This window comes from Nannobrachium achirus (genome assembly GCF_963921795.1).
Source record: "Nannobrachium achirus genome assembly, chromosome: 12".
Lineage (NCBI taxonomy): Eukaryota > Metazoa > Chordata > Actinopteri > Myctophiformes > Myctophidae > Nannobrachium > Nannobrachium achirus.
The window spans coordinates 24,390,245-24,405,030 of record NC_137832.1 but is presented as its reverse complement, the minus strand read 5'-3'; the positions used below and the strand labels follow the sequence as shown (position 1 = coordinate 24,405,030).

The window sequence follows — 14,786 nt, the reverse complement described above, 5'->3', positions numbered from 1 at the left end:
AAGCAAAATATTAGTTACAAACGTTTACTTTAAAAATACATATATTCAAAGATTTGCACAAATTTTCACGACATTTTCAAAAATAGCAGATCTACAAGCTCGCAGTGTGAGCTTGTATATCTGCTATTTTTCACTTGTTAAAGCATTCAATAATTCTAGGCCTAAATGGGTTAAATTGTGCTAATGTTAACCTCACCATCTGTCCTCAGGTCATCCGCCGGGCCAACGAGGCAGAGAAGATACTGTGTTTGGTGCGTCCCCGCCCGGGCCACCGCTGTGAAAACGCTGTCATCGTCATCCTCATCATTGCATGGGAGGGCGTGCCAAGGCACATGGGCGACAAGCTGTACCGTGAGATCAGCGAAGCCATCACCAGACGCGGCAACCCCACCAGCCGGCGCTGTGGTCTCAATGACGAGTAAGTCGCTGGGTTGTGTCATTTACGGGAAGCTTTGGCCTTGGTTTAGATGAAATTACATTGGAAAGGAGTAACTGAATAGTTGTCTATCAATCATTATTTGTGATGGTGACAGTGAGCTCGTTGTTTGTACTGAAGGAGCAACAAGGGAATCATCACCTTGGTTAGATAAGTTTTGAGGAAAGCTTTGGGGTTCAGTTACTTATTATTAAGCCAGTGGTCAAAACCCAAGTGTCTTTGAGCAAGACAAAGACACTGAAGATACCTGCTGTGTCAACTAACATGCATTGCTCAGGTGTTGTTTTTTTTATGCTTGACCCCTGTCATCATTGTACTTATGCGTACTGTATATACAGTACAAAGGCATATCAATTAGGGCTACAGTGGAAATTAGTCTAGAAATGTTTGATGTTATCCATAATATTTCTTCACAAGTATACCATACTCTATGCATTTCAAATTAATTGAATTAGGGAAGGAAATGACATAAGTAATGCAATGTTGGCCAGAGGCCAGCATGCGTACATGTGTTGCCTACTGTGTATAGCAAGAGTCGTCAATGTTTTCAGGCCAAGGACCCCTTAGTTGAGAGAGAGATGAAGCAGGGACCCCCACAACATGTTCATAGATTCCATATAGTTTCATCGTTTGACAGCATAATCATCGGTATATTTTGAATTCATGTAAATTTGTGTTTTCAGATATTTAACCACTTTTAACCGTCAATACCTAATAAACTTGACCTTTCACTCTGTACTTGGTGTGCTCTTTTTCACCTCTACGCCAAACCGTTGCCAAAAATAGCAGATCTACAAGCTCACAATGCCTAGCAGCGTGGGGCATTGTGAGCTTGTAGATCTGCTATTTTTGGCTAAAGTTCTCAGAATATGGACACTAGGGTTCAAGTGGTTAATATAAAAAAGGAGAAAAAAGGTTTCTATCACACAAAGATTTAGAGGAACCCCTGTAGTAACTCTGAGGACCCCCTAGGGGTCCCGGACCCCCTGTTGAAGACCCCTGGTGTACTGAATATAGAGTGAATATGTGTGCAGTCCAGCCACCTCCAATTTTCAGGTGCAGGAAGTAAAATGATGGATGATGGCTTGAGGTTGTACTTAGACATGAAGTTAATGTCTCGCTGTCGCCCCCTGCAGTCGTACGTGTGCGTGCCAAGGCAAGGACCCTGAAACCTGCGGAGCTTCCTTCTCATTCGGCTGCTCCTGGAGCATGTACTTCAACGGCTGCAAGTATGCCCGCAGTAAAATCCCACGCAAGTTCAGACTGCAAGGAGACCACCCTGAGGAGGTACGATTACACCATGATCTCTGGAGTATTAGAAGAAAGATGGCAGTCTGTTCTCCTTTTTCCCATTATTGAGAAAGACTGTAGGCTGATATAGATATAAGTAATATAATATTTTCTTTTCATTTAGACAGACTAGTCATAGTCATTAATATCTTTGTGGTATCTATTATTCTAAATGTCTGAATTACAAGAAACTACAAGTACATCACTTTTGGATTGTCTAACATTGAGGAAAGATTTGAGATTTAATTATGAATAATAACGTAGACTGTACTGTGGGAACAGAGAGATGTTGTGTGTTGTTTTAACTAATTGTTTATTATTATAATACTATGGTCATCAGGAGGACAAACTCGGGGATAACTTTCAAGACCTGGCAACTGAGGTGGCACCCCTATACAAGAGACTGGCCCCGAAGGCCTACTCCAACCAGGTTAGTATACACACACACACACACTCCGAGGACCCCTGTGGAGTGCTGGCTCCCCTGCCGGCTTTTACCATAATATCAAAACATTTGTATATATACGCTATATTGAAATTATTGTTGTTTTAAGGATAACTTTTAAGAGTGTTAGCTTAAATAGGCAGTAATACAGTACCATTTTCATTATGTGTATTTATTTAGAACAGTGTTGGGACCACAAATGAATTGAATACCATGAAACGACTTATTTGGGGTGTTCCTTTTAGGCAGTGTTTAACTGTACTTGTACTGCACTACATTTTTTTGTATTGACTATTCTTGTAGTAGTAATTCATTTTTGTCTAATAAAATATTCAATCAATCAAAACGGCCAAGTTATCTGAAAATAATGCACACCCTCCTCCAATTGTAGTAGAGTTTTCTCTCTCTATAAGATAGAAGTATTCAAAAGTAGAACCTGGAAACCAACAACGGTAAAAAACATATTTATTTGGAAAAGTTTGACAAGACAACGATCCGGTATGAATCTTCTTCAGGTCAATTTGAGAGGTGTAAGATTGCAATAACTCATCAGATGCACAGGTTCTAGGGGTTGGCCCTACACAGCGTGGAGCATGGAGATACACTGGATATATTAGAGTGAATAATGGCTTGCTGTTGTGCTTGAGTAAATGCACCAACGAAACCTTGCAGTCAAGGAAAATCATTTTAAATATGCTTTCATCAATCACATACATAATAGGGCAGTGTTTCATCAAACGCGGGTGTTAACACTAAGAGAAGCTTAGATATGAGAACACTGCGTTGTCTACTATTTGGTCATGACTGCCACGGTCATTTGGCTGCCAACAAACTCAGTTGAGAACAACTCTACCACACCACAGTGGAATGTAGAGCTTCAAATAGCCAGTGGGTGCTCCGTGAACAGCAGAGCATACTGCATGAGGACCAGGGTCTGTGAAAGCAGAACATATTCAGTAAATACAATCAACGGATCACTGCACAGGCTGAGATAAAGTAACCATCATCCTTGATCTCAATGTCAGTCTAACCAACGCCTGCTAATGTGTGAAATAATGTGTTAAATAATCTTTTAACAAGCTTTGGCTTCAATAATTATCTTGGTGCCTCTATTGAATATACAGCTGTTATGTCAAATTATAGCTAAAAACTAACACCTCCAAAGAATTATAAAACAAACAGATTACTTTCCAACAGAAACCTTTGTTGAGGGACCTAAGCTTGATTAATGACAAGTTTAAATAGTACACTTATGATGACCATAAACTGAAACAGTGCTTACTCTTGTCAGCTCCTCATCAAGGCAATTTAAATGCATCTTCTCTGTCCTACTGTACCTCAGTGTCTGACCGAGGCCACGGCTCCAGACTGCAGGCTGGGACTGAAGGAGGGCAGACCGTTCTCTGGGGTCACCGCCTGCATGGACTTCTGTGCCCATGCTCACAAGGATGTGCACAACCTCTCCAACGGCTGCACTGTGGTAAAGAATCACAATCATCTTTATTGTCACATCACAGGTTTGCAGGTGTCAAAAAAGAGCAAAGGTTTTTGTGCCAGCTCCATTGTTTCGATTTTTTACAGAATAGGATAGGAATAAAAAAAAGAGAGAGACAACACCATATCTACATAATTACACATATACATGTGTAATATATGGATTATAAAATATGTACATGAGATCTGTCTTTCTCTTTCATTCATTCTCTCTTTTTAGCTCTTTCCCCTGTTTTACTCATTTTCTCTTTCAGAAAGTGTAAAATCAACAAAGTGAGGTATTTCAACAGCAGTTAGCACCAGTCATATACTGTACACACACACATACACATACACACACACACACACACACACACACACACACACACACACACACACACACACACACACACACACACACACACACATTTCAGTAGGTACATAGTTTGCAATGGACATAAATACTATCAGTGCAAAATTCCTCTGGAGACATTCAGTTACATTGTGACTGTGCACAGCGATCAGTATAACCTTACACAATTACAGCTCGCAACAGTAGCATTACAGTATTACTGTAAAAAAAAAAAAAGAAAAAAAAAAAAGAAAGACTATCTACCTCATGGGTACAAAAAGCAGCGCCTCCTCCATACAGAGCGGCTACCAATAATGGCAGATATAGAGCAATATCTTGCTAACTGTTTGGCCTTCCTCTTCGAGAGACCAGCTATCTGATACATATCACAATGACCGCAACACATTTATAAATATATTTACCCTTCTATCCCTTCTCCCTCTCTCACCTCTCACAGGTGTGCACTCTGACCAAGGAGGATAACCGTAAGGTGGGTGTGATCCCAGAGGACGAGCAGCTTCACGTCCTGCCCCTGTACAAGGTCGCCCTGACCGACGAGTTTGGCAGTGAAGAGGGCCAGCGTCTCAAAATGCAGTCGGGAGCCATTCAGGAGCTGCAGGCCTTCCGCCGTCCGGTGCGCAAGCATTCCGAGCGGGTCAAGTCCTGCCGACAGCGCCGCCTAGATGCCAAGAAGGCTGCCTCAGAGAAGAAGTTTCAGGCAGAGAAGAAGAAGGCCAAGCTGCTGCAGCAGCAAGTTGCTGGGGAGACACCGGAGAAAACGGCGGTGGTGAAGACGGAGATCAGAGTCACAGGGTCACCACGTGCACAAGGCAATAAAGGTGAGCAGGTGTTTTATGCAGGGTTCCCACGGCCATGAAATCCCTGGAAATATTTTGAAATTAGATTTGTTTTTTTCCAGTACTGGAGAAGTTTTGGAATTGATCAAGGGTCCTGGAAGGTCCTGGAAAAATATTTGGCTATGCATTGTTTTCGACTATTGATTTTGTTAATAAAAACATGTTAATTCTAAAACATGTAAAACATGACAAGATATGTAACATAAGTAGTTTTTCACAGGCGTGATTGCAGCCTAAATGTATGTGACAAAAGCAGATCTACAATCTCATTCCATCACCATTCTATGCTTTATTTTGCTACACTGCCTGTCTTTGGGCATTGCACATATAGGAGTCAGAGACTCGTTATTGCGCTAAATGGTTGTTATGAAATTGGGTTAAATATTCTGGAAAGGTTTTGGAAATTCATCAGTTAAAATGTGTGAGAACCCTGTTTATGGAGGGAGACATGAGGGAATGGAGATGACGTGCAGAGCAGGTAATGAAACAGAGTCAAACCCATGATGCTGCAACTAGGTTGTGATAGGAGCACTACTGGCTGAGCAACTGGAATGATCCAGGGTGAGCTTTGTCTTATGAACTGCTGCTCTAAAATGTTTTATTTGATGCTTGAGCCAGTTAGGTTGTTTCAGACAGACTTGAAATCACAAACTAAAATAAAAATGAAATCAGTTTTCTAATTTGTATCTTGTCCTCTGTTTTCAACACACAGCTATTGTGAAGCAGGAGGAAAACGTCACCATCAAAACGGAGCCCTTCATCAAAACGGAGCCCTTCATCAAAACGGAGCCCTACATTAAAACGGAGCCCTTCAATGGAGCCTTGGACTGCTACTCGCCCCAGATAGCAGACCCCTACAGCAACAACTATCCCCACCCTGCCTATTATGCAAGGTTAGGCCTCCCTCCCAGTGGCCAGCCCCCTGCCCCAGGCCCAGTCAATGGCTACCACCCCGGTTTCTCAGCACTGCCCTATGGCTACTACAACTACCCCCCCAACGCACTTTTCCGAAATCTTAGGACTTATGAGGGTCGAAGGGGCTCGTGGCCCAAAACGGACTCTAAATTGGCCCAGGAGGACAAGAAGCCTGATGTGGATAGCCTCCAGAGCAGGCTAGCTCAGTCCTACTCCACTCTCCCTGAGCAGCAGACCCCGGAGCCGGCCATCCAACGCAGCACTTACCCTCAGCAACTCGACTACCAGTCACGGCCCTCCTCTGTCTCCTCCGAGCACTCTCACCGAGGCACCCCGGTTATTAAACAGGAACCCATGGATGTGCCTGTTTATGACGGTGTATCGGTGAGTCAGAGTGGTGCCAGCACACCTAGCACCACCCCACTGCCTGATGTCTGGTCTGGGCACAAGCCTAATGGCAGCATGGTGCTCCCTAGCTGGGACGGGCACGTGAACTCTAAAGCAGGCCGTACAGCTTCGCCGTTCACTCCAGATAAGCAGCAGTCTCATCAGCAACCTCCTCAGCAGCCCTCTCCTTATCCCCAGCAGTGGAGTCCCTACCCTAGGACAAACACCCCCATGGCCTCCCCTTCGCCATCTCAGTCACCATCCCTAAAGGTGCCTCCCTCTCCATCTCCTTCCCCACACCCAGGTACTCCACGTCCCAGCAATCTCCATCCAGGCACTCCTCATCCTGCCACCCCACGTCCTGCCACCCCTCACCTAGTGATGCCCCAGTCTGACCGCTCCCATTCGGGCACACCGCAACCAGGCACCCCCAGCCATCACTGGGAAAGTCCTGCTCCCAGCCCCCAGCCCAATGCCTGGGCCATGGGGCCTGGGACAGGGTACAGCCCTGGAATTCTGAAGCACAGCAACCCTGCCGGAGCTTACCCTGACAAGATGTGGTCCCAGGCTGGGGAGAGCCGGAGCTCTACTCCTCAGGGGCTCCAGGAGAAGGCCTGGAGGTCTAGTGGGGGTTCAGTGGCAGGCACCCCATCTCCAGCCCCCGAGGGCCGTCTGTTCCCAGATACTCTGGAGCAGCAGCCAGTCCAGGCATGCTGGCCTGACCGGGGCCATGCAGAGAGTGATGTGGAGAGCACGAAAGGTCAGGTTGAGGATGAAGATGTGTGGTCGGATAGTGAGCACAACTTCCTCGACCCCAATATTGGTGGCGTGGCGGTGGCGCCAGCCCATGGCTCCATCCTGTTCGAGTGTGCCCGGCGGGAACTGCATGCCACCACCCCAATCAAGAACCCGGACCGCTCCCACCCCACTCGCATATCTCTTGTCTTCTACCAGCACAAGAACCTCAACCAGCCCATGCATGGCCTGGCTCTTTGGGAGAACAAGATGAAGATTCTGGCCGAGAGGGCGCTCCAGAGGCAGCAGGAGGGCGCTCTCCTGGGCCTCACCCCGGAGGAAATCAAGGCCCTAGGGAAGAAGAAGTATAAGTGGGGTGGGGCAGCGGCGGGTTCGAGCCCTGGGGGGGCCACCCTCCTGGCTAAGGACAAGGGTCCGGTGACGCGGCTGGCAACCACGCTCCACACCACGTCCACGGTCACTGTGTCTCCCTATGCCTTCACTCAAGTCACCGGGCCCTACAGCCGCTTTGTCTGAGGACAGACAGAGAGACAAATCGAGAGGTATGCCCTCAGACTTCCACGTCCTCACAAACTGGTGCAGTGTGGTAGAGGGGGGGCACCTGGCAGGGATGAAGAAGGGATGAGTGCAACTCAAGCTCTCGCTCTCTCTCCTTACTCTGTGTATGCTCCACCCTCACCCCCCTCACCACCACCACTACCATCCCACCCTACCCCCTATCCCTCCATTGTCCACTGGGAGGGAAGGGGTGACATTTTATTATTTGTGTTTATTCTTTTTTACCTCATGTCAGGCAGTGGTTTGGCCGTCTAGCTGACAGACTCACTGCTTGTGGTGCTCCTCCTCTCTCTTCCTGATGAGAGGAACTTCATTGCTCTTTCTTCTTCTCCTTCTTCATAGAACTTCAATGACCCTAATTATTATTGCTATTATCGATATTATTATGATTGCTATTGTTACTGTCAATGTTGTTATAACAGGTATTGTTATTATTATTATGAAGACTTTTCTTTTTTCGTTTTGTTTTTTATATTGTCAGTTTCATTAATGTTATTAATGATGTGATTGCTTTTGGTTCTGTTCTATCATTATTATTGTTATTATTAATATTATTATTATTATGATTTCATGGTTTTTAAAATCAGGAGTCAGTCAGACTCAGACAATTGCTTTGTTCCATGTTTGGAAAGCGTGTACCCTATTCTTTTTTCTTATTTGCGTTGGCCTTTATCAATCTTCCTGCTCTGCTCAGAGGGGTGGAGACGGTCTCTCCTTCTGCACTTGGTAACTCAAAAAACATTCAATCACAAACACAGCGAAGGAGATTGTAACAAGTTGTTGATACCATTCTTTTTATGGATATTATATACAGATATTTATCTTGGATTATGTTTAGCCTCTCCGGGCCTTTTGGAGGAGAGAATGTGCTCCTCCTCCTCTGTCTCCTCATTGTCTTCTAAATCAGTGGTTCTAAGCCTTTGGGTCGGGACCCCCAAGGGGGTCCCCAAATTATTTTTGGGGGGTCCCCAGATGATTACCTTAATGTGCAACATTGTTTTCTCACTCAACAGTAAACAAACCAGCATGAAGTTTAAGTGGGTGAAGGGTATCTGCACATTTCTAAAGTAACAATTTAAGGACTTTTTAATACACCTAAAATGACAAATTAAACATTGGCCAAATTGTCAAATATGAGGCAGAAATTGTGAAAATAGCCGATCTACATGCTCTCTCTTGTGAGCATGTAGATCTGCTATTTTCACAATAGAACCGTGTTATACAAAATGTAATGCCTTAACTCTTAACTCTTAAATCTGCTCGTCAGGGTGGGAGGGGGTTCAAATACCGTAGCCTATGATTATTTTGGGGGTTGCGGCCTGAAAAGGTTGAGAACCACTGTTCTAAATCCCTCCACCTCCCTTCCACTGGTGCTTCACTTCCACCTCAGTCCTTTTCTCCTAGAATGGATCTCCATTCTACTCCACTTTGCACTTGATGCTGTATAAAAGGTGCTCTTTCCCAGACTTGGCTCTCAACAGTATATAAGCAACTCATTTAGCTTGTTATTTAAAAAAGAATCCTCTTTGTAGTACGCAGTACAATCTAGTCCATTTGGTTACATTTGTACATTATCAGAGTTACAAATGGACAAATCAACCCTGAGGATTTGACTGTGTACTACAGTATATGGGTTTTCATCAGGACCATAGTTTCAAGAATGATCTTTCAAATGCCCTTCCTGTGATTGTCTGAACTTTCTAGTAGTTGTAAATCCCACCCATCTGATGCTCCAAGGAGATTGAAACAGATGTCAAGGATTCTTTTCTAATGCTGTTACGTCCAAGTCTGTGCTTACCATACAGAGAACAAAAAACTGGCACTAGATGTCCTCATCTTCCTCAGAGGTTCCAGCAGGAGTGAGCATTTTCCATTAAGCCTACTCAAGTCACTCAAGTTTTCAGAGAGGTGCATGCGCACGTATACACACGCGCGCGCACACACACACACACACACACACACACACACACACACACACACACACACACACACACACACACACACACACACACACACAACCACTTGAGCTTCTTGACAGCTAGCTGAGCCTTTGCCTTATGGCGTTAACCATCAATGACCACCAGAGGGTGCCCTGTTTACTGACCAAGGCTGGGTGTCCAAAAGAAAAATGTTATCATATCTTTCTTCAAGTAAATATTATGAAGTTTGAGGTATGAGGTGCTTTCCCCAAAACACTTAATTACCAACTTCATGTTAGTTCCATTGTAAGTCAATGGAACAAAATGAAACAGCCTGCGAGTCAAGTCCTAAGTTGACTTTCCAACACCCTCCTAGTTCACCCTTGTTCAGCTGTAAGTAAATGGAGCCTAGTGTCAAGGTGCTTTTGTAGATTTAAAGTTGTTTCCATTGCAATTTAAAATAATATAGAAATTGCCTTTTGGGAAATCCAGTCCATCCCTGAGATACATCACTAGGGAAATTGGAGGGTACAGTAAGCCTCTTGGTGCGCCTAACACAAATACACACTCCGGTGCTTCCTTCAAGTCTTTCACTCGCAGTAAAAGGGGCTGAGTGCTTCTTCTGCACGGTGCTGTCACCTTCGAGCAGAGCTATGTCTATTCTTCTCCTTAACACCTTGTCACCACGAAACCAGTCATCCGAAAATGTCCACCTTTGGCTTCGGTGATGTCATAGGAGCTAGTGCAGTTCTGGTGTTGAGCCGTGGAGTGGGTTTCTTGGTGTTTTTGCAACATTTGTGTGGTAAGGCTATTTCATAGCCTCGTAGAGAATTCCTTCACTTCCAGCTGGAGAATTTATATAAACAATTTTGTCTTGAGGCCTAGCACATTAATTTAGGTGACATATCGGCAAGCACTGTACAATGGACCTTTTCCTAGTTCACAAACATGTGCATAAAATCAAATAATATTGTAGTGTGTCAATACTTTTGTGTTAATACACACTCTTGTATACATATAGCACTGACAAAGTATTTACTGCTATAATAATTTCTGCGCATTTGTGGGGAAAAGGCCATTGTAAGTGTTACCTTCCTTACTACTCAAAGCGAGGTTCTGAGTGCAAACATCTAGAGAGTGCTGATAATGTAAAACCTGGAGAGGTCTTGAGTGGTGAGAGTGACATACAGTACTTCAGACAACATTTAGCTGCTGGGAGTCAGCACATGCAGTCAACTGTCTGAATCCCAGATAGACAGACAGACAGAGCCCTAATGGGAGGCACTCATTACTGTGTGTGTGTGTGTGTGTGTGTGTGTGTGTGTGTGTGTGTGTGTGTGTGTGTGTGTGTGTGTGTGTGTGTGTGTGTGTGTGTGTGTGTGTGTGCGCTTGCGTGCGTGCGTGTGAGTGAGAGAGAAAGAGTATGTATGAGTGAGTAAGGAAGAGGTAGATACAGAACATAGACCCAGGTCCATGAACCATGAATAATGTTCACTCTTATTGACTTGCCTTGTAGCTATTCAGCCGGTCATGTGAAACAGAGTGAGTGATTTGGAGTAGATCCAGAGCAAATCCCACGCATCGCTCATTACTATTACGTTTGCTAACGGCATAACCATTCGAATCATTAAATACAGTTGCGTTATACTGTTTAGTTAACAAGCAAATACGTGGAAACCAAAAGCAATCCATGGTACAGATGTCATGATGGGCTACAGGTGGTTGCGAGGGTCGGGGCGCCCCTGCAATCTTCTATGAAAGACCCTGGTGCTTGTTTGGAGATCTAGAGCTCTCTATACCTCATGATGTAGAGACACTGGTCATGAACACAACTCGCTACTGAGAACAAAGAATCATACATTTGTTCTTTTGTGGTGCCCTCAGTCGACATGCTCATTTTAATACGCTTTTTTTTTTTTTTTTTTTAGAACTCTTATTTATTACATGAAGATGATGATGTTGATGATTGTCAATATTATTTGATTTGTTTTGTTTTGTTTGATATAGCTAATACAAATTGTACATAGATAAGAAAAGATTTTATAAAAGCACTTTTAATCTTGATTTTAACGATGAAAAGAAAGAGCCGATTATTGACAACTTGAAGCTTAGTGTTGTTTTTTGTTTTGTTTTCTGGATTTTCTTTCTCGAGAGATGAAAAAGAAAAAAAATGTAAATAAGGAAATATTTAGGTAAGATTATTTAACTAATGAGGGGAAATAGTGAGTAAATCATGAATGATTTTGGAGGGGGATCTTTTGAATCCTGCTTTTCTTTTTTCTGTCAGCCCCTAAACATTAGTGAACAACGCTTTGAACCAAGGTGTTGTGTGTAAATGTGTACTTTACTAACACTGCTGTTTCTTACTCTCATAAGTACTGTGCTCTCCCCTGTCGACCAGAACCTCTGTCAGTAATGTGGCCCTGCCATCTTCTGAGCTAATTCCACCAATCCCCAAAATGTAGAACCTGCTAGTCAAGTGGGTACACAGTTGACCGTAGTTCTATAGTGTTATATAGCATTGGTTATTCCCTTAAAAAACACGTATCTACAAGGAACATCTTTCATTTTTCAGCATGATTTTCCCATTGATGTTCATGTGTTTTCTCGACAGTTTCCAAGGATTATGGTATTCACTCTTAAACATACAGTAAGATCATGTAAAATCTCAATTTACACCCCCTGTTTTATACCAATAATGCATGGTCCACATTCCATACACAATATACAGTATATGGATTCAGTCATATTTATGATCTACATATTTCAGAATGGGTGCTGATCATATTCTGTACACGTTTTGTTTTTCTAAACTTTGTAAATTTCTATACAAGTCTCGAGTGAGTTTGGTAAACAAGGCTCCCAGGAGCCCCACACCTCCCAAATGTGTGTGTGTATGTGTGTGGGGGTCATTGGGGAAGCCGGTGCTATGACGCTACACCTTAACTTCACTGTGGAAAATAATGAGAAAATGTAAAAAAAAAAAAAAGATATATGAGGAAATACATAATCTTCTGCTAAATATTTTTCTGCGCTCTTAGAATGTCATGAGATGAAATACTTTTGATTTTAAAAAAGCAGTTTCGCAGGATTGGAAGCTGCCTCTGGTGCTGACTTTATTGAAAAGTCTCTAGTTGCAACTAGACTGCAAAACTCTGTAAGAAATTACATCTCTTTTGGGGAGGAAAGAAATAAGCACTCAAAACTGTTTGAATACATTCTCTATTAGTCTCCATTCCATGTGGTACTTGAAAATGTATTTTATTCTAATTTTTAACAGGGACAAGGTATAGAGTCATATTATATTGAGACTGTTATCTGGAATAGATATTTAGGTGCAGCATATGTACCGAAAGTTATTGAAATCTCTTTTGAGTGTGTTGTACATTGTCATGTTAAGGGAATGCTAAAATATTTGAACCATATGAGCAAAGAAATTGTGTACTCCCTCCTTCCCCTTCCTCACCATGCACTTCTTTTCTCAAACCTTTCACTCTTTAACTAATAACTATACACCTTGTATATTTTGTCTTTCACACACAAACACACACATAAGCAAACGCAAACACCTGCACACACACCTCAATGTGTCCGTGCCCCACTTTCACAACCGCTCTTCATTAAACACCTTTCACAACAGTTCTTCATCAAACACTTAATTTGTCCACTTTACCAGAGTTGGAATAGACATTTTGAACATGGCCCATACTGAATGAAAACAAACAAACAAACACAACAGGCAGCTACATTCCTTTTGAGTTTTAGGATTGTTCTCTTTTTTTTATGTCAAGTATGCAGTATGTAAAAAAGTGTTTTTGTTTAGTCTCTCTCTTTGTAGCTGTATGGTGTATTATGTGAATACATAGTGTATGTGGTAAAAAACCCACAATATTGTTTTTTTGTTGCGCGATAATAAATAAAAACAAACATGAAAATTAACGTGACTTGATATATTTTCATCTCTTTGACCAGGGTTGCCAACATTGGACTGCTAGAATCCAGGAGATTTCTATTTTTTTGTAAACCCCAACTGGGGTCTGAGGGTCCTCCCCCAAGAACTTCATCTTAACATAGGCCTATATATTTTCATGTGTTCTATTGAATTGTGCACCAATGATTCGCCATGCAACTCCTTGCAACAAAACAGTTTTAAGGTCAACCGCACCATGCAACACATTGCAATTGCCATAATGGTGTCAGGACATGACATTAAGGCTTGTCCTGTTGTCCAAGACAACTAATACATCTTTAAATGTAGCCTACTGGCCCTTGGTTTCACCTTTTCTATGATGCTCCTAGCAGCTTTGTGTTGAGGTTCCATGTTCAAATCTTAGTCCTGGTTTTCATGAGTTAATTAGGCTACAGCCATCTAGATCTAAACACTTCAATTCCAATCCAAAGGCCATAATTCAATGTTGCACAAAGACGTTGTTATGATGTATTTTCTACAATAGCCTCCCAGACTTTTATTCAGCATTCCTCTCTGTCCACTGGGGGGCGCACACTCAGCGTACGGACGCCGTCCATACGACGTGCATACGACGTCCAAGTCAGACCAAAAAACAACCAAAAACAGCCATTACCAGACCAGCGTTCGCACGCCGTCTATACGACGTGCAAACGCTGTCCAAAGTCAGACGTCCATACACAGACCTTACCACCAGTCGTCGCAAAAACACACATTTGTGCTGCCTTGAAACCGGCGGACCATTGAAATAAATACAACGCCGACATGAAACTGCACCTTTTCCTATGCAAACTTCTAACAAAGTCTTCAATCAATCAGTCAGTCAATCAATCAATCAAACAAACAAAATACAAGTATACAACAACATGAATATTCTATAATCTATAGACTCATTGTGTTATTGTGGTGATGACGATGATGATTTTTATAGGTAGGCTTGAAATAAGTCAAAATCCTCCTATTTTCTATTGGGAATGTGCATGCACAATTTCACCAAAAATGTTTTCGTTTATTGCAATTTCTTTTAAATATTATTTCAAAAGATTTCAAAAGATTAAAAAAGTAAAAAAATATAATAATGGGCAAAACAAATTGTAGGAAATATAAAATTAAGGGGGGGGGGGGTATTTGATTGTTCTTTTTGTTGAAAGGTGTGAGATCTATCTCTCTCTCTCTCTCTCTCTCTCTCTCTCTCTCTCTCCCTCTCTCTCTCTCTCTCTCTAAAATCAATTAGGCCTAAGGCGAAACACCTGAAAAAAGCAAGTAGGTCTATGTCTCGAAAAAAGTGAGTCCCATCAAGGCGTGGTTCATGCCAAATGAGGTTTAAGTCAGTCTAGAATCTGTCGATTCCAGACAGAAGTTCCCTTCTAGAGGTCTGACTTGGATTTTTTTTTTTTTTTTCCTCCGGGTGTTTCGCCTTGATGGGACTCA

The 14,786-nt window shown here is 42.8% G+C and overlaps 1 protein-coding gene across 2 annotated transcripts in view; it reads left to right on the top strand.

Moving 5' to 3' along the window:
* The window catches only part of tet3 (tet methylcytosine dioxygenase 3), a 46,230-nt gene extending 38,765 nt beyond the window's left edge, over positions 1-7,465 (top strand). For both annotated transcript variants that reach the window (XM_080738178.1, XM_080738179.1), the window contains 6 exons: positions 210-418; positions 1,573-1,723; positions 2,067-2,156; positions 3,514-3,651; positions 4,454-4,835; positions 5,566-7,465. In XM_080738178.1, the coding sequence (XP_080594304.1) occupies positions 210-418; positions 1,573-1,723; positions 2,067-2,156; positions 3,514-3,651; positions 4,454-4,835; positions 5,566-7,427 (2,832 nt within the window). In that variant the 3' untranslated portion in view covers positions 7,428-7,465. The remainder of the gene's footprint in view (positions 1-209; positions 419-1,572; positions 1,724-2,066; positions 2,157-3,513; positions 3,652-4,453; positions 4,836-5,565) is intronic.
* Positions 7,466-14,786: the final 7,321 nt, after the last annotated feature.